The following is a 25,244-nucleotide window of genomic DNA, read 5'->3' as shown; positions in this document are numbered from 1 at the left end:
ACTGAACTGGAGTAACCAATGCCAGTCAGCTGCTGCAAAGGCAAATAAAGTCTTGGGGTGCATTAAAAGAGGCATAGGGGCGAAGGACGAGAACATTATCCTCCCACTATATAAGGCACTTGTTAGGCCTCACATGGAATACTGCGCACAGTTCTGGTCACCGGTGCTCAGGAGAGATGTCACAGTGCTTGAGGGGATTCAAAGAAGGGCAACTAAACTAATACATGGAATGAAGGGACTGGAATACCCAGAGAGGCTATCCAAATTGGGATTATTCACCCTGGAAAAAAGACGGCTAAGAGGTGATCAAATAACCATGTATAAGTACATGAGGGGACAATACAAGGATCTCTACCAAGATCTGTTTACACCCAGGACCGCGACGGTAACAAGAGGACATCCGCTACGTTTAGAGGAAAGCAGGTTTAATCACCAACACAGAAAAGGGTTCTTTACTGTAAGAGCAGTTAGACTGTGGAACTCTCTGCCGGAGGAAGTGGTGATGGCAAAATCCATGGAGGAGTTTAAAAGGGGACTTGATGTCTTTCTGGAGAGGAAGGACATTGTAGGATACAAGTCTTAGGTTAATTGTCAATCCGGGTATACAGGCAGGTAGGAACTATTAGGGGTTGATCCAGGGAACAGTCTGATTGCCATTAGGGAGTCGGGAAGGAATTTTTCCCCCCAAAAGGGCTAAATTGGTTTCTGCCCTTGGGGTTTTTTGCCTTCCTCTGGATCAACACAGGAGGATAGACAGGCTGGACTAGATGGACATTGTCTTCATTCAGCCTTACATACTATGTTACTATGTTAATATGGATCTTGGTGCTAAATACATAATGAAATCAACATGAAAGTTCCACCGTGTGAAGATGACCTAATGGCCTTTTCATCTTGCCGTAGGATAAACAGTGGAAATAGAGGAAGCTTAAAGAAAACAAAATGGCATCCAAAGCCAGACATTGACCTTAAAAAGTTAAAACTATACAACATTATTAGTTAATATGTGTTTAAAATAACTTAAGTAATCAGTTAATGATTAAGTGAACGGTGGTTCTCATCCCCACGATGGCCCCCCTGGGAGATGTTTGGAGTAGAAGTAATTCTTCTAAATATTATTTTAGCGGTAGATCAGAGATGGGAATGTGCAGAACAACAAGGTCATGTTCAACAAAGGGTCTCAGTCATCTTAAGGGAAGGAGGAGTCTTTCAACTGCACATTTTCTAACCAAACAAGTATGAGAAATGCCATTGACCTCCGTAATGGTCATGTTTAGATGAAGAATTCGGCAAAGCCCTTCCTTCTTTATAACCTATGTGAACTTTACGTCTGGAAGCAGTTCAGTCATACTCATCCTGCATGCTTCTTCCAAAGGGCCTTTGTGATGTTTGTTCCTGAGGACTCAATCATCAATGGGACTCTGGTTGATGACTCTCCCGTAATTTTGATAAGTTATGGTAAGTCTTTTCTCCAAGTTATTGTTATTGCTTCCAAGTAGTGTAAAATTTTCTCTAAAATACTATTTCTGGAGGTATCAGATCAGTGTGTATTTGGGAGTCTACACCTTTTTAATTGGGACAATTTCCTTTTATGACTAGTAGAGATGAGCGAGCACCAAAATGCTCGGGTGCTCGTTACTCGGGACGAAGTTTTCGCGATGCTCGAGGGTTCGTTTCGAGTAACGAACCCCATTGAAGTCAATGGGCGACCCGAGCATTTTTGTATATCGCCGATGCTCGCTAAGGTTTCCATTTGTGAAAATCTGGGCAATTCAAGAAAGTGATGGGAACGACACAGCAACGGATAGGGCAGGCGAGGGGCTACATGTTGGGCTGCATCTCAAGTTCCCAGGTCCCACTATTAAGCCACAATAGCGGCAAGAGTGGGCCTCCCCCCTCCCGACAATTTTTACTTCTGAAAAGCCCTCATTAGCAATGCATAGCTTAGCTAAGCACCACACTACCTCCAACAAAGCACAATCACTGCCTGCATGACATTCCGCTGCCACTTCTCCTGGGTTACATGCTGCCCAACCCCCCCCCCCGCACGACCCAGTGTCCACAGCGCACACCAAAGTGTCCCTGCGCAGCCTTCAGCTGCCCTCTTGCCACACCACCCTCATGTCTATTTATAAGTGCGTCTGCCATGAGGAGGAACCGCAGGCACACACTGCAGAGGGTTGGCATGGCTAGGCAGCGACCCTCTTTAAAAGGGGCGGGGCGATAGCCCACAATGCTGTACAGAGAAATATAATCCTGTGCCACCGCCATCAGGAGCTGCACATGTGGGCATAGCAATGGGGAACCTATGTGCCACACACTATTCATTCTGTCAAGGTGTCTGCATGCCCCAGTCAGACAGCGGTTTTTTATAAATAGTCACAGGCAGGTACAACTCCGCAATGGGAATTCCGTGTGCACCCACAGCATGGGTGGCTCCCTGGAACCCACCGGGTGTACATAAATGTATCCCATTGCAGTGCCCTGGACAGTAGAGCTAACGTCAGATTAAATGCAGGTGGGCTTCGGCCCACACTGCATACCCCAACCTGACCGGGGTTTGTAATTCATAGACACAGGCAGGTACAACTCCCTATTGTGAAGTCCCTGTGGACCGACAGCATGGGTGGGTGCCAGGAAGCCACCGGCGGTACATAAATATATCCCATTGCATTGCCCATCACAGCTGAGGTAATGTCATGTTTAATGCAGGTGTGCTTCGGCCCACACTGCATGCCCCAGTCAGACTGGGGTTCTTTAGAAGTGGACACATGCAGTTACAACTCCCTGTGGACCCACAGCATGGGTGGCTCCCTGGAACTCACCGGCGATACATAAATATATCCCATTGCAGTGCCCAGCACAGCTGATGTAACGTCAGCTTTAATGCAGGTGGGCAAAAAATTAATTGCATTACACTGTAGGCGAGGGCCCCAAAAAATTGGTGTACCAACAGTACTAATGTACGTCAGAAAAATTGCCCATGCCCAACCAAGAGGGCAGGTGAAACCCATTAATCGCTTTGGTTAATGTGGCTTAATTTGTAACTAGGCCTGGAGGCAGCCCAGTTAAAATAAAAATTAGTTCAGGTGCAAGTTTCAACGCTTTAATGAGCATTGAAACGTATAAAAATGGTTTACAAAAATTATATGACTGAGCCTTGTGGGCCTAAGAAAAATTGCCCGTTTGGCGTGATTACGTGAGGTTTCAGGAGGAGGAGCAGGAGGAGGAGGATGAATATTATACACAGATTGATGAAGCTAAAAGGTCCACGTTTTTGATGGTGATAGAGAACAATGCTTCCATCTGCGGGTGCAGCCTACGCATTGTTTAGGTATCGCTGCTGTCCGCTGGTGGAGAAGAGAAGTCTGGGGAAATCCAGGCTTTGTTCATCTTGATGAGTGTAAACCTGTCGGCACTGTCGGTTGACAGGCGGGTACGCTTATCTGTGATGATTCCCCCAGCCGCACTAAACACCCTCTCTGACAAGACGCTAGCCGCAGGACAAGCAAGCACCTCCAGGGCATACAGCGCGAGTTCAAGCCACGTGTCCAGCTTCGATACCCAGTAGTTGTAGGGGGCAGAGGCGTCACGGAGGACGGTCGTGCGATCGGCTACGTACTCCCTCACCATCCTTTTACAGTGCTCCCGCCAACTCAGCCTTGACTGGGGACCGGTGACACAGTCTTGCTGGGGAGCCAGAAAGCTGGCAAAGGCCTTGGAGAATGTTCCCCTGCCTGTGCTGTACATGCTGCCTGATCTCTGCGCCTCCCCTGCTACCTGGCCCTCGGAACTGCGCCTTCTGCCACTAGCGCTGTCGGATGGGAATTTTACCATCAGCCTGTCCGCCAGGGTCCTGTGGTATAGCATCACTCTCGAACCCCTTTCCTCTTCGGGTATGAGAGTGGAAAGGTTCTCCATATACCGTGGGTCGAGCAGTGTGTACACCCAGTAATCCGTAGTGGCCAGAATGCGTGTAACGCGAGGGTCACGAGAAAGGCATCCTAACATGAAGTCAGCCATGTGTGCCAGGGTACCTGTACGCAACACATGGCTGTCCTCACTAGGAAGATCACTTTCAGGATCCTCCTCCTCCTCCTCAGGCCATACACGCTGAAAGGATGACAGGCAAGCAGCATGGGTACCCTCAGCAGTGGGCCAAGCTGTCTCTTCCCCCTCCTCCTCATGCTTCTCCTCCTCCTCCTCAACGCGCTGAGATATAGACAGGAGGGTGCTCTGACTATCCAGCGACATACTGTCTTTCCCCGGCTCTGTTTCCGGACGCAAAGCGTCTGCCTTTATGCTTTGCAGGGAACTTCTCAAGAGGCATAGCAGAGGAATGGTGATGTGAATGATTGCAGCATCGCCGCTCACCATCTGGGTAGACTCCTCAAATTTTCCAAGGACCTGGCAGATGGCTGCCAACCAGGCCCACTCTTCTGTAAGTAATTGAGGAGGCTGACTCCCACTGCGCCGCCCATGTTGGAGTTGGTATTCCACTATAGCTCTACGCTGCTCATAGAGCCTGGCCAACATGTGGAGCGTAGAGTTCTACCGTGTGGGCACGTCGCACAGCAGTCAGTGCACTGGCAGATTAAACCGATGTTGCAGGGTGCGCAGGGTGGCAGCGTCCGTGTGGGACTTGCGGAAATGTGCGCAGAGCGGGCGCACCTTTCCGAGCAGGTCTGACAAGCGTGGGTAGCTTTTCAGAAACTGCTGAACCACCAAATTAAAGACGTGGGCCAGGCATGGCACGTGCGTGAGGCAGCTGAGCTGCAGAGCCGCCACCAGGTTACGGCCGTTGTCACACACGACCATGCCCGGTTGGAGGCTCAGCGGCGTAAGCCAGCGGTCGGTTTGCTCTGTCAGACCCTGCAGCAGTTCGTGGGCCGTGTGCCTCTTATCTCCTAAGCTGAGTAGCTTCAGCACGGCCTGCTGACGCTTGCCCACAGCTGTGCTGCCACGCCCCGCGACACCGACTGCTGCCGACGTGCTGCTGCTGACACATCTTGATTGCGAGACAGAGGTTGCGGAGGAGGAGGAGGACGTGGGTGGTTTAGTGGAGGAAGCATACACCGCCGCAGATACCACCACCGAGCTGGGGCCCGCAATTCTGGGGGTGGGTAGGACGTGAGCGGTCCCAGGCTCTGACTCTGTCCCAGCCTCCACTAAATTCACCCAATGTGCCATCAGGGAGATATAGTGGCCCTGCCCGCCTGTGCTTGTCCACGTGTCCGTTGTTAAGTGGACCTTGGCAGTAACCGCGTTGGTGAGGGCGCGTACAATGTTGCGGGAGACGTGGTCGTGCAGGGCTGGGACGGCACATCGGGAAAAGTAGTGGCAACTGGGAACTGAGTAGCGCGGGGCCGCCGCCGCCATCATACCTTTGAAAGCCTCCGTTTCCACAACCCTATACGGCAGCATCTCCAGGCTGATAAATTTGGCTATGTGCACGTTTAATGCTTGAGCGTGCGGGTGCGTGGCAGCGTACTTGCGCTTGCGCTCCAACACTTGCGCTAGCGACGGCTGGACGGTGCGCTGAAAGACATTGGTGGATGGGGCCGAGGACAGCGGAGGTGAGGGTGTGGGTGCAGACCGGGAGACGGTAGTGCCTGTGTCCTGAGAGGGGAGTTGGATCTCAGTGGCAGGTTGGGGCACTGGGGGAGAGGCAGCGTTGCAAACCAGAGGTGGTGAACGGCCTTTGTCCCACCTTGTGGGGTGCTTGGCCATCATATGTCTGCGCATGCTGGTGGTGGTGGCTCCCCGGCTGATCTTGGCGCAACACAGGTTGCACACCACTGTTCGTCGGTCGTCTGCACTCTCAGTGAAAAACTGCCAGACCTTTGAGCACCTAGGCCTCTGCAGGGTGGCATGGCGCGAGGGGGCGCTTTGGGAAACAGTTGGTGGATTATTCGGTCTGACCCTGCCTCTACCCCTGACCACCGCACTGCCTCTTCCAACCTGCCCTGCTGCTGCCCTTGCTTCCCCCTCTGAAGACCTGTCCTCAGTAGGCGTAGCAAACCAGGTGGCGTCAGTCACCTCATCGTCCTGCTGCTCTTCCCCCGAATCCTCTGTGCGCTCCTCCCTCGGACTTACTGCCCTTACTACTACCTCACTGATAGACAACTGTGTCTCATCGTCATTGTCCTCCTCACCCACTGAAAGCTCTTGAGACAGTTGCCGGAAGTCCCCAGCCTCATCCCCCGGACCCCGGGAACTTTCCAAAGGTTGGGCATCGGTCACGACAAACTCCTCCAGTGGGAGAGGATTCGGAACCATTGCTGCCCATTCTGGGCAGGGGCCCGAGAACAGTTCCTGGGAGTCTGCCTGCTCCTCAGAATGTGTCATTGTAATGGAGTGAGGAGGCTGGGAGGAAGGAGGAGCAGCAGCCAGAGGATTCAGAGTTGCAGCAGTGGACGGCGCAGAACTCTGGGTGGTCGATAGATTGCTGGATGCACTTTCTGCCATCCCCGACAGGACCTGCTCACACTGCTCCTTTTCTAATAAAGGTCTACCGCGTGGACCCATTAATTGTGAGATGAATGTGGGGACGCCAGAAACGTGCCTCTCTCGTAATCCCGCAGCAGTCGGCTGTGATACACCTGGATCAGGAGCTCGGCCTGTGCCCACACCCTGACTTGGGCCTCCGCGTCCTCGCCTGCGTCCACGTCCTCTAGGCCTACACCTACCCCTCAACATGGTGTATTACCAGTAGTGCAGAAACAGAACGCTGTAATTAAATGTGCCGCTTATTGGCCTGTGGTTGGAGGCTGAGTTCGCTTACGGAACACACAGCAGAGCCAGGAAAGAATTTTGTGCAAGCCTGCTGTAACACTTAGCTGGCTGCGTATGAATTAGGACAACTACCCCCAGCAGAGACGCAGTACACTGAGGACGGTCACAGGCAGCCCAAATAGATTTTTTTTCCCAAATTTTTTTGGAAAAGCCCACTGCCTATATAGACTGTATATGTCTTCTGTCCCTGCCTCACCACTAGTGGCCCTGACTATGTAAAATTACTGCAGACTGTTTCACTCTGGACAGGAATACAGCGGTGATGTGACGGGCAACGCAGAGCCAGGAAAGAATTTTGCGCAAGCCTGCTGTAACACTTAGCTGGCTGCGTATGAATTAGGACAACTACCCCCAGCAGAGACGCAGTACACTGAGGACGGTTACAGGCAGCCCAAATAGATTTTTTTTCTCAAATTTTTTTGGAAAAGCCCACTGCCTATATAGACTGTATATGTCTTCTGTCCCTGCCTCACCACTACTGGCCCTGGACAATGTAAAATTACTGCAGGACGCAATGCTCTGGACGCAATGCTCTGCACGGCCGATATACAAAAAAAAAAAAAAAGTGCAACACTGCAAAAAGCAGCCTCAACAGTACTGCACACGGTTAGATGTGGCCCTAAGAAGGACCGTTCGGGTTCTTGAAGCCTAAAATAACTCCTAACACTCTCCCTATAGCAACTCCAGCAAGACAGCACTTTCCCTGAACAATGTCAGAATGCATCTGTGGCGAGCCGCGGGAGGGGCCGATTTATATACTCGGGTGACACCTGATCTCGCCAGCCACTCACGGCAGGGGGGTGGTATAGGGCTTGAACGTCGCAGGGGGAAGTTGTAATGCCTTCCCTGTCTTTCTATTGGCCAGAAAAGCGCGCTAACGTCTCAGAGATTAAATTGAAAGTAACTCGAACATCGCGTGGTGCTCGTTTCGAATAACGAGCATCTCGAACACGCTAATACTCGAACGAGTATCAAGCTAGGACGAGTACGTTCGCCCATCTCTAATGACTAGTTTCTAGTCCTTGTTTAGGACAACCATTAATTTAGTGAGAGACGTTTTATATCTGAAAAACTTGGCATGTCTACCGATTATATGTGCTGCCCAGTTAGTTCAAAATGGCACCTTGTAAAGCTCAAAGAGGTTGTCCAATGACATAGGTTTTTGGATGTTTTGCAAATGTAAATTAAACTTACTAATGTACTTTATTTATGAAACACCCAATTTCCAGACAATCCTCTTAATCTAAATAGGTCTAAAATTCTGTGCTAAATGGTTCTGTCACTCGGTGGAACTTAGGATGTGTTGATATGTACACTGAATGACCACTTTATTCGAGCCCCCATCTGGTAGCGCTTCGGACCTCCTTTGGCCTTCAGAACTGCGGCAATTCATCGTAGTGTAGATTCTACTACATAATGAAATCATTCTGAAGGAATATTGGCCCATGCGGACAGGAAGCTACTAGTAATTTCTGCCATATTAAATGGAGGTACTCACATGTTTGAACCAGCTGACAGAAAGGGGTCCTCGATTTATGTCGCTTGTGCCAAATTCTGACCTCCCACCAGCACGGTGCAACAGAAATCTGGATTCCTCTGACCAGGAGACGTCTTTCCGCTGCTTAGTATTCAATTTTTGCTCTCATTTGCTCCTTGGAATTTCACCTTTTTTTTTCTCTTAAACAATAATGGTGCTGGAAATAGTCATCTGCAATCATAGCCCATACATGCTAAGCTACGTTGAGTTGTGTGTTTGGATATGTTAGTTGGAGCACCAATGTTGTATTTGGCTCCAACTTGCCTCATTGTGCAGTGCCTGTTTCTCAGGATGATCATTGACATCTTTCTCCAAGTTGCTTTTGTCCACAGGATCCCCTTTCACTAGATGTTTTTTCTTGACACCATTCTCTAGACTCTCCACAATGTTGTACGAGAAAACCTCACAAGGTTGGCAGTGACATCCCGGCCTGGCTAGTCTAGCAGCGATGACCCGACCTCGTTGGAAGTCGCTCCGATCGCTGGATTTTCCCATCACACTGAAACTGTTCCACGGAGAACTTGTCACGTGATTTCATGCTGCACTCCAGGGAGAATTTCCATACAGGGAAGCCCCAATCTTGAAAGAACTGGGGTCTCTAAAAAAAGGGTCTTCAGTGTATATGATGGAAGGAATCTGTAGCCTGATATCCCCATTAAGTAACTTTAAGATACGGCATATTTTGTTTTAGCTTCACCACATTCTGAAAGCCATACTTTAAAAAAAAAACAACTTTTTGCTGTTGTTAATATTGCAGTTTTGTTTTTCTATTGCCTTTTTTAGTTGCGGCATTATTTTGCAGTGAATGTAACACAGATTTTAATTTATATTATTTTTTTATTCCGCATTTGTTTTTTTTTGTGTTTTCAGTAAACACTGCAAATGACATGTTTACTTTATACTTTAGGGGATTATGGGGATCCCAAATCTATACATGTTTTCTTACTTCAAGTCAATGGGGTTCATTGGGACCGGACTGTAATTTTTACTGTTCCTTTTTCGCTAAAATCAAATTTATTTTCTTTTTTACCTAGGGTATAAAAACATTCGCCGCTCCCGGCTGACAACTCTATTAAATTTCCCAGCAGTAAAAGAGTCCGCTGTGAAACATTTTCCTAAATGTGCTGGGAGACGCCAGGTAACGTATTAACCACCAACAGGCCGGCAGATGATGGTTCACAGCGGGACCGGGGAATAAAGGTGAATTCATTACTGGTAAAGCTGTGCCCTCCCGTTCGCAAAACTAGACCTACGCTGGGATTCCCCTTTGGTTCCATATTTCTTAATAAAACTGCAATAATAAATCTTACTCTTTCAATATCATAAGAGCCAAACTATCAGAAGAGGAGGCAAAACAAAATTTGGAACTGTGATAATTTAATTTCCAGTTGCGTATACAGCGCTAAACGTAATCTGCAGCTCTATAAACAGACTGCAAATACATCGGTGCCCAGCGGGGCTCCCCATCTAATCTCAGACACTTCCTGGAACCATTTTCATGTTTAATATGTTTTTATTAAAATTTTCACATATTAAATCACATATAAAACAAAACAACAAATAGAGAAATCGGTTTTATGGCAGGTCCCGCAGGACCGCAGCTTGCGATTGAGGGTTTTGATGACAAATGTCGCCACAACTGGATAAACTGTATCATCATTTAAAGGGTCCTTCTCGTGAGATCTTGCGGGCCGCCTTCTTAAGCAATTAAAGTGTGTCACTAGGCCCTCGTAAGCAGCATCTCCTTACACTTGCTTAACCGGATCAACTCTTAACTAGATGTATTCTCAAACATCGAAATTGCTAACCAACGTTGAAAAGGACCAAACACACACAAAGTACTTGGGGGAAGATTAGAGATAAGATAGAAAAGATAAAGAAAAAAGGAGAATCTCAGGAAAAGAGAAAGCAGCACAAGGGCCAAAAGGGGAAGAGCCCCACGTGGGTCCCGCTGTTAATAGTCGTCTGGTTTTATCTATGTCACAGAACTGGCTCCCCGCACCCCCCGAGACCTATCTCGTCACCATCCCACCGCGAGCTGGAACTGCGGTGAATCACGGTAGGTGTTCCACAACTCCCAGGCTTAATTACTTACCCTGGGTTCCTCCACACCTTTGTCGCTTAGCTCTTCCATATACATTAACTGGTTCAGTTCCTGAACAAATTCCAGGATTGAAGGGGCTGAGTTGCGGCGCCAGTGGCGTGGAATTACCCCCCTGGCTGCTGTAAGAAAATGCCGTAGTAGCCCCTTTTTGATGATGGCGAATGGGCCCGGGATAATTCACAGCAGTGCCAGCTGCGGGGTGACCTCTGCTGCGCAATGCGACGCTCCCTCGTACAACTCAAATACTTTCTTCCAGAAAGGCTGGATGAGTGAGCAAACCCACCAAATGTGCAGCATGGTACCTCGCTCGGACCCACACCTCCAGCATTCCTCTGGGACAGAGGGGAAAATGCGGCGAATTACATCTGGGCATCTGTACCATCTGGAGAGGAGTTTAAAATTGTTTTCTTGTGCAGCGCAGGTGAAGGGCATCTTGTGTGCAAGCGGGAAGGCCCTCTCTGGAACCCTTTTTATAATAAACCATTTATAGAGTTTGACTCAGTTGACCAACCCCTTCTCTTACACTGAATGACCATTTTATTAGGGACCATCGGACCGGTGACCCCCAGAGTGCAGCATTAAAAAAAACAAAACAAAAAAACATTTTTCCATGGATCAGTATCACATCCATTCAAAACTGAGCAAATAAAAGGGTAACGTGCAATGATAGGCTGAAGGACATGTAAAGTATAGGAGGAAACTGAGTTGCCAGATGTGCAAAACTAAACAATGGACAGTGATAGAAAGAGAAACAAGTCCAAGGTACTTTCCCTGGAACTGCCCTGACTGAAATTGACAGCAAAGGGGAGTACCTGCCCTGAAAAGGGTGACCCCACGGCAGGAACCTAATTAGATTCCCTAAAAGTCCAGGACAGGATGAAACAGATAGATAGACTAATAAATAAACCAAGGTAGGAGAATGGATAAAGTAAAAATAAAAATGCATAGCCAAATGTTATGATTTAGGAGGAATGCACGCACATACAAATAATTATGATTCTTCTGTTTTTGTGCCCCTGTTTTTGTTTATCTGTCTATTTTGACTAAATAAAAGCTCCTTTAAAAAAAAGGTTGGTTCCAGAGACAGACGGACAATGGAGGTCTGAAGTACAAAGCACAGTGATAAAAGGCACCAAGAAGTACCCTGAACTACCAAAGTGAGAAACTCCAAAACCCAGAGCACAAACTGTGTACAAAAATGATTGCAAATGGTATTACATGAGTATTACCGGCATCCTCTGTTCAAAGTGTGTAAGTTACTGATAGCTGGTGGCGATGATAGGCAGCCTAGGCATGCACCGGCAGGCACATCATGTGGTCTGGCACTGAATCATGACATCCCACTGAACCAACGCCTGAAAGTCGCCGGCGGTGCCATGACAATCAGTTTCAGTGTGAATCTGCACTACAATAGGAAAATGCAGCGATCGGAGCGACTTCTGAAGCCTGATCATTGGTGCTGGACTAGCCTGTTGACCCTGTGGCATTTTCTTATACAACAATGTGGAGTGTATACAGAGAAAGGTGTGGTCAAAGAAATGCATCCAGCGAAGTCAGAGGAGGATGTCAAGAATTGTTCTGACAAACAGACGCTGCACAGTCAAAGAAATTACTGCAAAATAGAATGCTGGTGCTCCAATGAATATATTTGAACATGCATCTCGCCGTTTCCTAGCACGGATGGGGTATAACAACCAGTTCCTGCACTATCAAATCTAAAAGAAACAGAAAAGTGGGCAAAAGAGCACAAAAATTGTATCACTGAGTAGTGGAAAAACATCCCCTGGTCAGATGGGTCCAGATTTCTGTTGCCCCGTGCTGATGGGAGTCAGAATTCGTCACAAGCAGCATGAACCGATGACCCCTTCCTGTCAGCTGGTCAGAACACGTCAGCACCTCTGCCTAATCTGTAGTAGAGCGCCGTCTGCGTTCGCTCGTCTATCTGTATAGAAATCAGTATTTTGAGGACAATAACTGGAGCTGAACACATCGAACGCCAACAAATATTTATCTCTCCACGAATCTCTCTGCTTTCTTACATTGTGTGAGGTTTATTCAGCGGAGGCCAGCGCCGTGAGCGACGCTGTGTACAGACTCTATATCCAAATGTGTCATTCTTTGGTGTGCCATCAGAATATTATCAGCGCAGGATAAACAGCGCAGCTCCGGCAGACGACTTTATTAATCAAAGCATGACTTGTATGAAATCATACAGACTTAAAGCGCCAGATCCACATGAAAAACATTTAGAATTCCTTGCAGAATCACGGGACAAGCTGAGACGACAACATATAGGAAACAGATGGGTTGTCAAGGAAATAGCATAATATTTCTATAGGATTATTCATCTGGTAAAGGCATATTGAAATGGTGTCACCCGTATGGGATTTCTGTAGCCTATGAGAAACCATGTAAAGGGGATGTCTAGTTGGGAAGGATCCTGGATGATGAGTTTGTCATAGGGTGTCTGTCTGCTCAGACCTCCAGTGATCAGCTACAGTGTAATCTGTAGGGGAATCAGGCAGTATATGTTCAACTTCCCTACAGCTCCTCCACAGGGGAAATTGAGAATTGCACTACTACAGACAATATAGTAGCAGATAAATAGTTCGTAGCCACTGTTTCCTAGGCTAATAGATAAGGAAGTGGGAGCCTTTATCAACCCAGAATACCCTCATTTGGGTATTCCAAAATGTGTATTCTAATGGGTTTATAGGTCTAGTGTGTATTGGTGCGGTGCACTCAAAAAGAAAAAAAAAAAATAAGATTATCTCTCTCTCTAGAGCTATACGAAGGTGAAAGCCCTCGCTGACTGACTCGCCACTAATTATTTAAGTTACCGGTGTTGTACAAACTTGAAATTTGGCGAGACGATTCTTTCGGTCCTAAATAGGAAAAGTGAAGGGGGTCAAAACTTGATTATTCAATGCTAAGTGCAAAAGTAGGTGACCTCCTATGTAATGTAACTAATAACACGCATCTGTACCACACAAACTTCCCGTTGTCGTACAAACTTGAAGTTTGCCACGACTATTGTTTAGATCCTGAATAGGAAAAGTAAAGGGGTCAAAACTCAATTATTCAATGCTAAGTGCAAAAGTATTGGCACCCCTAATATACCTAATCTAATTCTCTAACTTTCTGATGTCGTACAAACTTGAAATTTGGCAGGACCATTCTTTAGGTCATGAATAGGAAAAGTAAATGGGTTACAATTTGACTATTCAATGCTAAGTACAAAAGTTAGTGACCCCCTATGTAATGTAACTAATAGCACGCATCTGTACCACACAAATTTGAAATTTGGCACAACCATTCTTTTGGTCCTAAATAGGAAAAGTAAAGGGGATGCAACTTGATTATTGAATGCTAAGTGCAAAAGTAAGTGACCCTCCTATGTAATGTACCTAATCTAATTCTCTAACTCCCCGGTGTCATACAAACCTGAAATTTGGCATAACCATTCTTTAGGTCCTGAATAGGAAAAGTAAAGTCTCAACTTGATTATTCAATTCTAAGCACTACAGTAAGTGTTCCCTATATAATGTAACTAATAATACACATCTGTACCACATAAACTTGAAATTTGGCACAACCATTCTTTAGGTCGTAAATACGAAATGTAAAGGGATTGCGACTTGATTATTCCATTTTAAGGGCCAAAGTAAGTGACCCCCAGACTGTATATATTCGTCCTCTCAGGACATTATTATTGCTTCCGGCTTGGATGTAACAATGATGTCCATGGCGCATGTACAGTATATCTAAGAGTCTGTTGCTCACAACAGTGAGCGTACCACACTTGAGCTGGGCCAGAACGAACAGTGCATGTATGACATCTCATTGTGGATACAAGTGAAATTAGAAAAGTCTGGCACTGTCCATCAAGATAAAAGGATAGATATTGGAAAGGACTAGCAAGTGAGATCGGGACCGCTCTTGGGCACTTGCCACCTAATTAGCATACCGATTTAAAGTTAATTTTTTCTGCAAGGATCATGTTAGGATGGACCACAATATGTACACACGTTTCTAAGTGTACTTGTCAATGCCAGATGATAGTTTGTAAAGCCTTGTGCATTTTGCAGCATCCGAGGAGTGGGCCCATAGCCGAGGAGACAGCAGGGTAGAGAAAGGCCTTGTCACGGGGCTATGCCATCTCCTCCCCTGGGGACAGTGCAGGACCTGGCCAAGGTGCTGCTGGGGGAGATCAAGGGGATAGTAACCGGGGGTTACCTTAGGTCTAATTGTCACGCGTGACGCCACCGTTCCGTTCTCTGTGGAGGATCTCCCAGATGTAATAAAAATAGTCCACACTTAGGGTAACTTTTTGAATGAGAACCGGGAACAGTCATCCGTGTCCGTTTACTGCAAACTCTCAAACTTAAATTCCAACAAACAGTCCTGGTACAGATATAACAAGCCAAAGTGGTGCAACAGGGAGGATTTTTGGGGTATTCAGACAATCCACAGTCCACAGATCTACGTAGTCTCACTAAGGAGCGGTTGGTTTCACTCCCGGCGCTCACCAGAAACGCCAAGGATTCCTGGGTAGGTTAAGGCTAGGCTGAGCATCAAGCCATCACTCGGCTTCCTTCATTCTCTTCACACTCTGATCGATGCCTGTGTCGCTCACTCGCTGCCGAATCTCACTCTTCTCACTCTTAAGGCTCATTTACATGGGCCGCTAATCGCTCAAAGATCACTCAAAGGACAGTTTTAGTGACAGCTTGGAGTGATCATTTTGCATAAAGCATTAAGTAGCTACTCAGCTACTTAAGTACCAATTAGGTGTGCAAATGGAGCCTTCCCTGAACATAGCTAATAGCAGAGGCTATTATCTGCGCTCAGATCCTTTGTTCTTCATGGGGAAACAATGCTATCAGCACTCCCTCCTGGAGAACTACTGATAAAAGTGAGCGCCGATTTTTATGTTGGACTGAATTTAACGATCAGCCGAAAAGCAGACAATGAGCGCACATTTACACGCACCGATTATCGCTAAAACGATCGCCGATTAGCGATTTTTTAGCAATAATCGTCTGGTGTAAATGGGCCTTTACTGGCACTAACTAACTCCTTGTCTCCTTACCAACATATATATATAAAACAACACCATGTGACACACAAAACAATACATTTCCCAGACAGGACAGAACATACCATACATTAACCCTCTCAGTCCTGCAGCCATGCAATACACATAAATCAAATGCACTCAACAAACAAGACACTGACAAGACATTGACATGAAACAAACATAGAACATTATGGAGGGGCCCTATTAACGCTGGGCCACTACATTTGTAGATGAATCAATGCAACTGATCCACTCAGTACTTTGGCCTTCTATGGACTCTGCTTATGGATCATGTCCTGGGGCTTATAGAGCAAAGAGGTTGTCCTAGACTTTTACTATTGATGATCTAACCTCAGCATAGTCATCAATAGTTGATCGGGAAGAAATTGCGGCCTGTGATCTCTGCTGATTGCTGAGCCTGCTGTCAGTATACACAGAGCTGGAAGCAGATACCGCTGTCCATATTGAATTGGCCCGGTTTGGTACTGCAGACACAGGGAGCTGTGCTTATACGATAGTATCAAACCAGGCCACTGCAAAGTCTACAGTATTATCTGCTTTCGGCACTATTAGCACTGTCTACCCCCTCAACAATCAGCTGATTGAGGGGATCCTGAAGAGCAATCCTCCACTGATTAACTATTGATGACCTATCTTGAGGATAAGTCATCAATAGTAAAAATCCCGGTCACCCCCTATAATTGTTAACACTCGTACAGATAATCTATCCAATGTCTGTCTGAGAACGTCTTCTGCGCCTGTTGGCAGTAAAACTATGTTATATCTGGTGATAGATTTTCCTTTAAAACAAATGAAGTGTTCATAACCCAAAAAGTGCGCCGGGCGGCGGCTGCTTGGAAGGTCATCGCACTTCAAACAGCACTTCCATTCTTTACCGCACACAATGATTAATTGGTAGAGAAACTATGGGAAGTGTTAGGAAGCAATAGTCTCTGCCAAGTAGCACAGGAGAAGTCAGGACCTCATTAGTCACAAAGAGTATGAAGAACATTGGTGAGACGGTAACAGACGCGCACTACCTGGATAAATCAGCCTCTGTTCAGTCTAATGACTTCACACACAGTGGCAATTACCGTAAAGGCAATGGCAAAGCTTGTATCTTGCCATTGATATAGTAGTCCTTTGCCTTTATGGTGAATACTGCCCTGTGAATTACTAAGAATTGCAGGCACTGGACTGCCTAAGAAGAGTGTCAAGAACTGCATGGGTTAAGGAGTTGAGGGTTTCTGAGTGGGAACAGGGTCCAGAGGTGATTGGTGCATAGGAGGGGTTATCATTTTTATATTAATATAGAAGCAGGAAGACAACTGCCATGTTATCTTTTGTTCAGCAAGAGGTCAAGATGGTCCGGTGTCATGGCTGACAGAGTGGAGGAACTGGTGCTGGACAAGGTGGCTAGAGTGACTGGAAACAGTCCTGGAGAGATGTTGTAGCCCCAGGCCTTCGAAAAATGTCAAGCAGTGGACAGGACCCAGGGCTGCAGGAGGTAGGGTGTTATTCCTGTTACAAGGGATTCCCAGTCATTGGGTGCTAATAAGAAGAGGAGATGCAGTGGAAGTGATGTTGGAAAGCCCTTGGGCAGCGACAGGATGGTTGGCAAGCTGCTGCACACTCACATAGTCAAAGTTCTCCTTTCCACAAATCCTTGGATTCCTCGCTGTGCACATTCTCTTCTTCCAGTAGCACAGATGTTTCAACACTGATTCTGTGGCAAAGACAGCATTACGTGGAATCGGACTTCACTATTTGAAAGTTTAAATCCTGCCTCTTGGATTCCCTTCTCACCACCGTAACATCTGCACTGAGGTACCACACTACTCTCCAGGGAAAATGATAATTCCCATTATGTTTTGTTTTCCCATTGTTATTATTTTTTTTGTCCAGCACGGGTCTCGGCCCACCCCAAAGGACAAGCCACATTAGAGAACTATTCACACTGCCAATGCTCTACAGCAGCGGTTTTGGGGGGTGGAGGCAGTGAAGCCACCGCCGACACCATTACCGCCACTGGCACCTCTGTGGTCTGTCTGGTGTACTGCCATGCAAAGAACTCCTGTTTTAGAAACCTAATTAGGGCATTTAGATGATATAGAGGGGAACACTCTGGGAAATGGTCAGCCATACTTCCAACAAGATAACATGCCTTGTCACAAATCCACCACTGTTTTACATTGGTTTGAAGATATGGATGTTCCACAATTGGACCGGCTGCACAGAGTCCCAACCTGAACCTACTGAACATCTTTGGGTCGAGCTGAATCATCGGGTCAGGAAATATGAACAGTGTCCATCTTGTTTGAAAAAAGTCGCTTGATATTTGCAGGAAGGATGGAGGGAAATACCAACTGAAGTGTATCAGACATTAGTCAAAAGTATACCACGGGGAGTATCCGATGTCATTAGGGCCAAAGGAGCCCCACTAAGTAGTAAAATATGGAAATAAACACTACTTTTGATTCTTGCTCACGTGCTCAATACTTTTGGTAGGATAGCGTGCAGTAGTGATATGGTTTAGTTATATTGTAATGTTATTTTTATGCATCGCACCATTCCTTTAAACGTGATGAGAAAGCATATTGTTATAACACAAAGCAACATCGGGTGGAGTACCGTCTGCATGCGACGTACTTGTATGAGTGTGTCTCTACAGGGGGCATAGTGAAATGTAGAACCCATTTCCTGTGTAAACCTTGTGTTTGACCAGCCAATGAGAGATATAAGACGTGCCAAACAGCAACACGGAGGCATTGTGGAGATATCCTTGGAAAGTGCTGACAGTGCGATGAGCAGAGCGCCCAGTAACCTGCCAGAAACAAATGCCTGGAGGCATGCAAGTACCACAAAGTGACGTGGTGTGGGCGAGAGTTGGAAGGACCACGCAAGTTAAAGCGACTCTTCGGGTCTGGACAAACAAAGATGGCTGCACCAGCTTCTCCGACTACCTGATGCACACAGTGCATTGGCATACATCATTAGTCTAAGACACTACACCTGCATTGATTGACCAATGCTGCCCATATGAGCAGTGTTGACTAGTCAGAGCAGCTTGTAGTGTCTTAGACTACCAATGCATATGCCGTGGTGCGGTCATTTTGTTTGTCCAGACCCGCCGGGTAGCTTTAAGTAACTTTAGCCCAAGTAAGCCTAGTGCTTCTTCCGCCTCTGTGAAGAGTTTGTGATTTATAACATTGTAAGTTGAGAACGGTAAAAAAAAAAAAAAAAAAAAAAAAAAAGACTTTCATGATTGTCTCAAACATGTGGATCCGAGTTTCTTATCTCCTGTTGGGTCCATCTAAATTCGGCCGCTCTGAAGTTGATGAGTTCTGGGCCCAAGCTGTCCTTGACTGTTGTAGTGAACCAGAGTTAGCCCACAATACCACAGGGGTTTTACAGAGAGAGCCAAACTAGGATTCCTACTAGTTCCATAGACAGTGCAAAACTGCAAATACTAAAGGGTCCGTCCAAGTAAAAAACTTCAACTTTTGGTCCAAGATATGGGACTCTGCTTGCCCCAAAAATAATCTTAAATGAGTTGTACTGTAAGAGAGATCCTCTGCTGTCTGCTACGAGGCACATATCGCATGACCTTATCTAAACCCACTGTACTGTGCTGAACACAAGATCAGGTAGAACGAAACCTTAGGAAGTCCAGGCCCATTACCATTTCCTTCCTACGAGGACATAACAGATCACGCCTTTAGGTTAATGTTTCTTATAGAAGACTTGGCATGGTGTCCGATGATCGAATTGGGATAAGAGACGCTATAGGGAAGGCTCCAGAACTTCACCATCAAGTTCAAGCTAAATAATTACAAAAATTCTTTGTAGTCCCGGATGAAGAGTGTAATAAGGAGAAGGAAATTACTTTGGGTGGGATTACGTGTTTCCGTGGACACCATAAAAACACTAAACTCTTGACACTTTAAGTGAAGCATACAATGCAAGTCCCACCAGGGCATTTCCTGAAAATCTAATTCTTCTGTGATTCTTCAGACATCTGCAGAGTGTTTTATGGGATTTCCCATTTACTGATCAAAAACGCTATTGTATAGTCAGTTATGACATATTGTCCCGACTTAGTATGTGGCCCATGGGCAATAATGATACCATAGAGAAGGCTAATCAAAATAAATAGACCATTTTTGAGATGTCTAGAGGGACCGTGCTAACATTACATTGGTATCCTATATGTGTGCGAGGGTGCAGTGGTGGAACAAATTAGGTCACCACCCAAAGTACTGTAAGGCTATCAACAGGAGTCGCCCTTCATGAGTGAGTAGAGTCAAAGCATACAAGACGACAAATGTCTCATTATACCAAGTGCTGTGTGGGAGGCTTCAGGCGGATTTAGGCTGGGGGCGATCTTCTTATTTCTATGTGTCAGCATCGTGTGCTGCATGAATCATCCTCCTCCTGGCCCAGTCTCCTCACCTCCACAACACAGTTGCTTAAGTCTGCTACTGTATTTATGTTATGAGTTTCTATTTGTGTTATGAGCTTGGTTCAGGTATTGTATCCATGTACTGAGCTTGGTTTTGGTGCTGTATTTGCATTATCAGCTTGGTTCTGGTGCTGTATTTATGAGTTTGGTTCTAGTGCTGTATTATGTTAAAGTGCTTGCTTCTGTTGTTGTATATATGTATGGATGCTGGTTTGTACTGGATTTATGTTCTGAGTTTGGTGCTGCGTTTTTCCTGAGCTTGCTTCTGGTGCTGTATTTATGTACTGAACTTCCTTCTATTCCTGCTGTATTTATGTTCTGAGTTTGGTTCTGGTGCTGCATTTATGTTATGAGCTTGGTTCTGGTGCTGTATTTACGTTATGAGCTTGGTTCTGGTGCTGTATTTTTGTTCTATGCTTTGCATCTGGTGTTGTATTTAGGTGCTGAATTTGGTTTGTAATGTATTTATGTACTGAGCTTGATTCTGGTGATGTATCTATGTTATGAGCCTGGTTCTGTGACTTTATGTTGCGAGTTTGGTTCGGGTACAGTATATATTCACTCTGGTGTGGTCATGCCACCATCTTGTTGCTGTCTGCACAAGCAGAATACAGGGCGCCAAAAAACTTTCTGGATAGGATGCCATCTAACCTTAGGTCTGCACTGGTTCTATCACATAAGTGTCCATCTATGATTCAGGTTTAGGTGAAATAGCTAATGTGAGCCTGAGTTTGTCTGAAATCGGCCCCTGTGTCGTCGCTGCTGTCTCTCTTCCTCATGCTTTACACTGAAGCTCTGCTCGCTGCTGAGATTAGAACAAGCTCAACCGTGCAAGTATAGAAGCCCTGAAGCACCAAGATGACTTATCATCAGGTAACTACCACATATATAGGACTCACCCACTATCCTAGTTTGCAACAGAGGTTTATACATCAGCTTCATGACATCTGCAAATGCCTTCCCTGTGAGTGCATCATAACTCTACGTCTTGGTGCCGTGCCGGCATACGCTCTCAGAACCATAATGGGCATTTATTCTCCAGCCTCGTACATGGAATGTAAACTATGCTGGGTACATATTCCCTCACCTGCGTACCTGTGCAGGTGTCCGCAGCCCCTGAACAGAGGGCACACTGTATGCATGGGTTGGAGGGGAATCAATAAACATGACTCACCGCGGTCTCCGGAACGCCAGGCCGTACTGCTGACATGCCAGGCCCACGGTGGGGGTGTATACTATGGGCATGAAGCGCTCGATGTCTGAAGTCAGCACGCGATAGAAGAGTTTCTCGTTCCTGTCTTGTAAGGTCATTAGGATGATATACCTGAAGGATAAAGGAGAGGATAATCAGGAGAGTAATATCTTACAAGACACGGAGTGATATCATATCTTCCAGTGAAGGTATGATTACATGAGAGGTCAGCATGGATTGCCAATTTTTTACTTGTGGGGCAAAATGGTCACAACTGCCCTGAGTAAAAAGAATAAACAGATAAGGTGGTGCAAAGCAATGGATCAGGCTTTATTCTCCCATAACGAAAAGTCAGGCAGCTACGTTTCGACCTTCATGGTCTTTTTCAAGCTACAACAGCCCCAAGTAGGGATGTCACCTTTGTCACCAAAGAGGGGTGTGCTTTGGGGTGTGGTTAGGAGCATGGCTTATCATGATGTACCTCTGTTATTCCAGTGGTCCCATAGTAATAGTGCCCCTCTGTGACATCAGTAGTCTTAGTGCCACCTCTCAGTAGTAATAGTGCCCCCTTACAGTGGCTTCAGTTGTAATAGCCCCCTCCCTTTCAGTGACCTCAGTAGTAATAGTGCCCCATGTCATTGGCCCCAGTAGTAATAGTGCTCCCTTTCAGTGGCCCCAATAGTAATAGTATCCCCCTCTCAGTGGTCTCAATAGTAATATTGCTCTGTTACCTCAGTAGTAATAGTGCCCTCTTTCATTTGACCAAGTAGTAACAGTGCCCGATCTAAGTGGCCCCAATAGTATTAGTGGCCCCAACAGTAATAGTGTCCTCTCAGTGGCCCCAATAGTAATAGTGCCCCTTTTATTGGCCCCAATAGTAATAGTGCCCCCTTTTGTGACCCTAGTAGTAACAGTGGTCTCAACACTAATAGTTCCCCCTTTAGTTGACCCAGCAGTAATAGTGCCCCATTTTGGTGCCCTCTTCACCCGTGAACTTTTGGCTAGGCAGCAACCCTATCATCAAGTGCTTTAACTCACTCTGAAGCTCAGATCGGGACGGGACATACTGTAGCACAGAGAAGATCCTCACTGCTCCCCCCCAGTGTCTGCATTCTTAGGTTGGTTTCACATCTGCGTTGGAACCTTCTACTGCAGGTTCTGTCGCAGATTCGGCACAACATATCGGAAAAAAATAGCAAAAAGCAGCTGAGAGGGAATCAAATGGACCCATTATAGTCAATTGGTGTCAGTTCGGCAATGTTCAGTTCTGTCATAAGACGAAGACGGTCCAACAGGGGATTCCCTTTTCCTGCTCCCCGAACGAAGCAGGAAACAGGAGCCGCCGATACAGAAGTGAAACCACCCTCACTGTACACAGCGTAGGTGACGGGACGAGGAGTAGGGATCTTCTCTGAGGTACAGTGTCACCCAGCCTATACCAGCACCGGCATCTAGAGTAACTCACCAGCCAGGTTGGTGGTTTACTGGCTGCTTGGCAACTCCAGCCCCAAGGTTGTTTTGTTCGACCTTCCCCTAATCTAATGATCTGCACTCGACATTCTGGACCAGCAGCTTCAGCACAGGATGCAGATTGCTGGTCTGGAACATGCCGCCCGCACTGCCGTACTTTGTGGCCCGGTTTTGGACCAGGTTGTCATCCCCGGCCCAATCTGAAACAGGCCAGTCCCTGAAGGACCCTGCAGATATAAAGGTACAGAATGTAACGTACTTGTCTAGATCACTGGACTTGGTTTCGTAACTCTTCATGACTCTGAGCACTTGAACGTCTTGACTCAAGAAACATGGAGGTAGAAGACCGTGGATACCGAGCTGCAGCCTTTCTTCAAGAGTGAAGGCCATTCCCTGAAAATGCAGAAAAACAAAGCTGAACCATGAATGAACATCTATGCAAGATCGGAGTTGTCTTGTGGGAGAACATCAGAACAATGATAATATACACGGATTGCCACTTTATTAGAGACCCTTCTTAGGCCGAATGCCGACGGGCATATTTGCACTGCAGGATCCGGAGTGAGCGTATGCCTCTGCATCCCGCAGCAAACACTGCCCATAGGACATGCTATGGAAAACGGCCGTGTGCATTCGGTCTAAACCTTTCAGAACTGCAGCAATTCATTGTGGCATAGATTCCACTAGGTGATGAAATTGTTTTGCAGGAATATCGGCCCCTGTGGACAGGAAGCTTCTTGTAGTTACCACAGATTAGATGGAGGTGCTGACATGACATGAAGGGGTCAGTGATAGCCACGCTAAAAAATCTCGGCTATCAGAGCGCTAAATCGCAGGAACGAATAACCACGACCAAGTTGCGGCTATTCTCTGCTGGTTTACACGACCAGCTGAGGTGTCTTGCAGTGCACCGATGCCGCAGTCCCCAAGATCCCTCAGCCGCCAGATCAGTGAAGGATGTCTCCGTAGGGAACTAGTAATTTGCTGTTATAGCCCAGCACACTCTACTTCTTGCTTACTAACAGTGCAAATTACAAAAGTACCGTATTAATTAACAAGCAGAACAGTGAGTGCAGCTCAGGAGTATAACACAGGATGTAACCCAGGATCAGTACAGGATAAGTAATGTATGCACACAGTGACTGCACCAGCAGAATAGTGAGTGCAGCTCTGGAGTATAATACATGATGTAACTCAGGATCAGTACAGGATAAGTAATGTATGTACACAGTGACTCCACCAGCAGAATAGTGAGTGCAGCTCTGGAGTATAATACATGATGTAACTCAGGAGCAGTACAGGATAAGTAATGTATGTACACAGTGACTCCACCAGCAGAATAGTGAGTGCAGCTCTGGGTTATAATACAGGATGTAACTCAGGATCAGTACAGGATAAGTAATGTATGTACACAGTGACTGCACCAGCAGAATAGTGAGTGCAGCTCTGGAGTATAATACATGATGTAACTCAGGAGCAGTACAGGATAAGTAATGTATGTACACAGTGACTCCACCAGCAGAATAGTGAGTGCAGCTCTGGAGTATAATACATGATGTAACTCAGGAGCAGTACAGGATAAGTAATGTATGTACACAGTGACTCCACCAGCAGAATAGTGAGTGCAGCTCTGCAGTATAATACAGAATGTAACTCAGGAGCAGTATGGGATAAGTAATGTATGTACACAGTGACTCCACCAGCAGAGTAGTGAGTGCAGCTCTGGAGTATAATACAGGATGTAACTCAGGATCAGTACAGGATAAGTAATGTATGTACACAGTGACTCCACCAGCAGAATAGTGAGTGCAGCTCTGGGGTATAATACAGGATGTAACTCAGGACTAGTACAGGATAAGTAAGGCATCTACACAGTGACTCCACAAGCAGAATAGGGAGTGCAGCTCTGGAGTATAAAATACAGGATGTAACTCAGGATCAGTACAGGATAAGTAATGTATGTACACAGTGACTCCACCAGCAGAATAGTGAGTGCAGCTCTGGGGTATAATACAGGATGTAACTCAGGACTAGTACAGGATAAGTAAGGCATCTACACAGTGACTCCACAAGCAGAATAGGGAGTGCAGCTCTGGAGTATAAAATACAGGATAAGCCATATATGTACTCTCATGTGCACACTCCCCATCATTACCGCTACCTGTGGTTGATCTTGTATTACTACATGATTAATAAGAATGTAAAAAAATATCGAATTTTACATTTGAAAATTCACTTTGTGCTTTCTGCAAACACAATGAGGATCATTAGGAGTTATGCTGAGTTTGTCTTTCATACATCTAAGTGTTTTATTTTACATGACCGCAGGACATCACGCATTTCCTATACGGCTAACGATGTGTTCTTTTCCTGAGGAAATATAAGGCCAGCGACTTGAACCTTGGGAACTGTCCCAGTTGTGGCTATACCGCATGTCACCACTAGAGGTCAGTGCTGAACATTTCTCCAGATACACAGATGGCTCTAGTTATTCTGTACAGAACCAATCAGATGATAAATATCAGCACTCAGGTTTCATCAGATTAGTAGAGAATAACATCTGACTGGTCGATATAACCTACACTTCCTATATTTTATCTCAAT

At 46.2% G+C, this 25,244-nt stretch overlaps 1 protein-coding gene across 2 annotated transcripts in view; it reads right to left on the bottom strand.

Moving 5' to 3' along the window:
- ME3 (malic enzyme 3) overlaps positions 1 to 25,244 on the bottom strand; it is a 128,957-nt gene that overhangs the window by 71,679 nt on the left and 32,034 nt on the right. For both annotated transcript variants that reach the window (XM_066587184.1, XM_066587192.1), the window contains exons 3-4: positions 22,900 to 23,033; positions 21,153 to 21,302 (exon numbers count right to left, since the gene is read on the bottom strand). In XM_066587184.1, the coding sequence (XP_066443281.1) occupies positions 21,153 to 21,302; positions 22,900 to 23,033 (284 nt within the window). The remainder of the gene's footprint in view (positions 1 to 21,152; positions 21,303 to 22,899; positions 23,034 to 25,244) is intronic.

This window comes from Eleutherodactylus coqui, chromosome 1 (genome assembly GCF_035609145.1).
Source record: "Eleutherodactylus coqui strain aEleCoq1 chromosome 1, aEleCoq1.hap1, whole genome shotgun sequence".
Taxonomy (NCBI): domain Eukaryota; kingdom Metazoa; phylum Chordata; class Amphibia; order Anura; family Eleutherodactylidae; genus Eleutherodactylus; species Eleutherodactylus coqui.
Note: the sequence above shows the minus strand (reverse complement) of the source record. Positions and strands in the feature narration are given on the sequence as shown.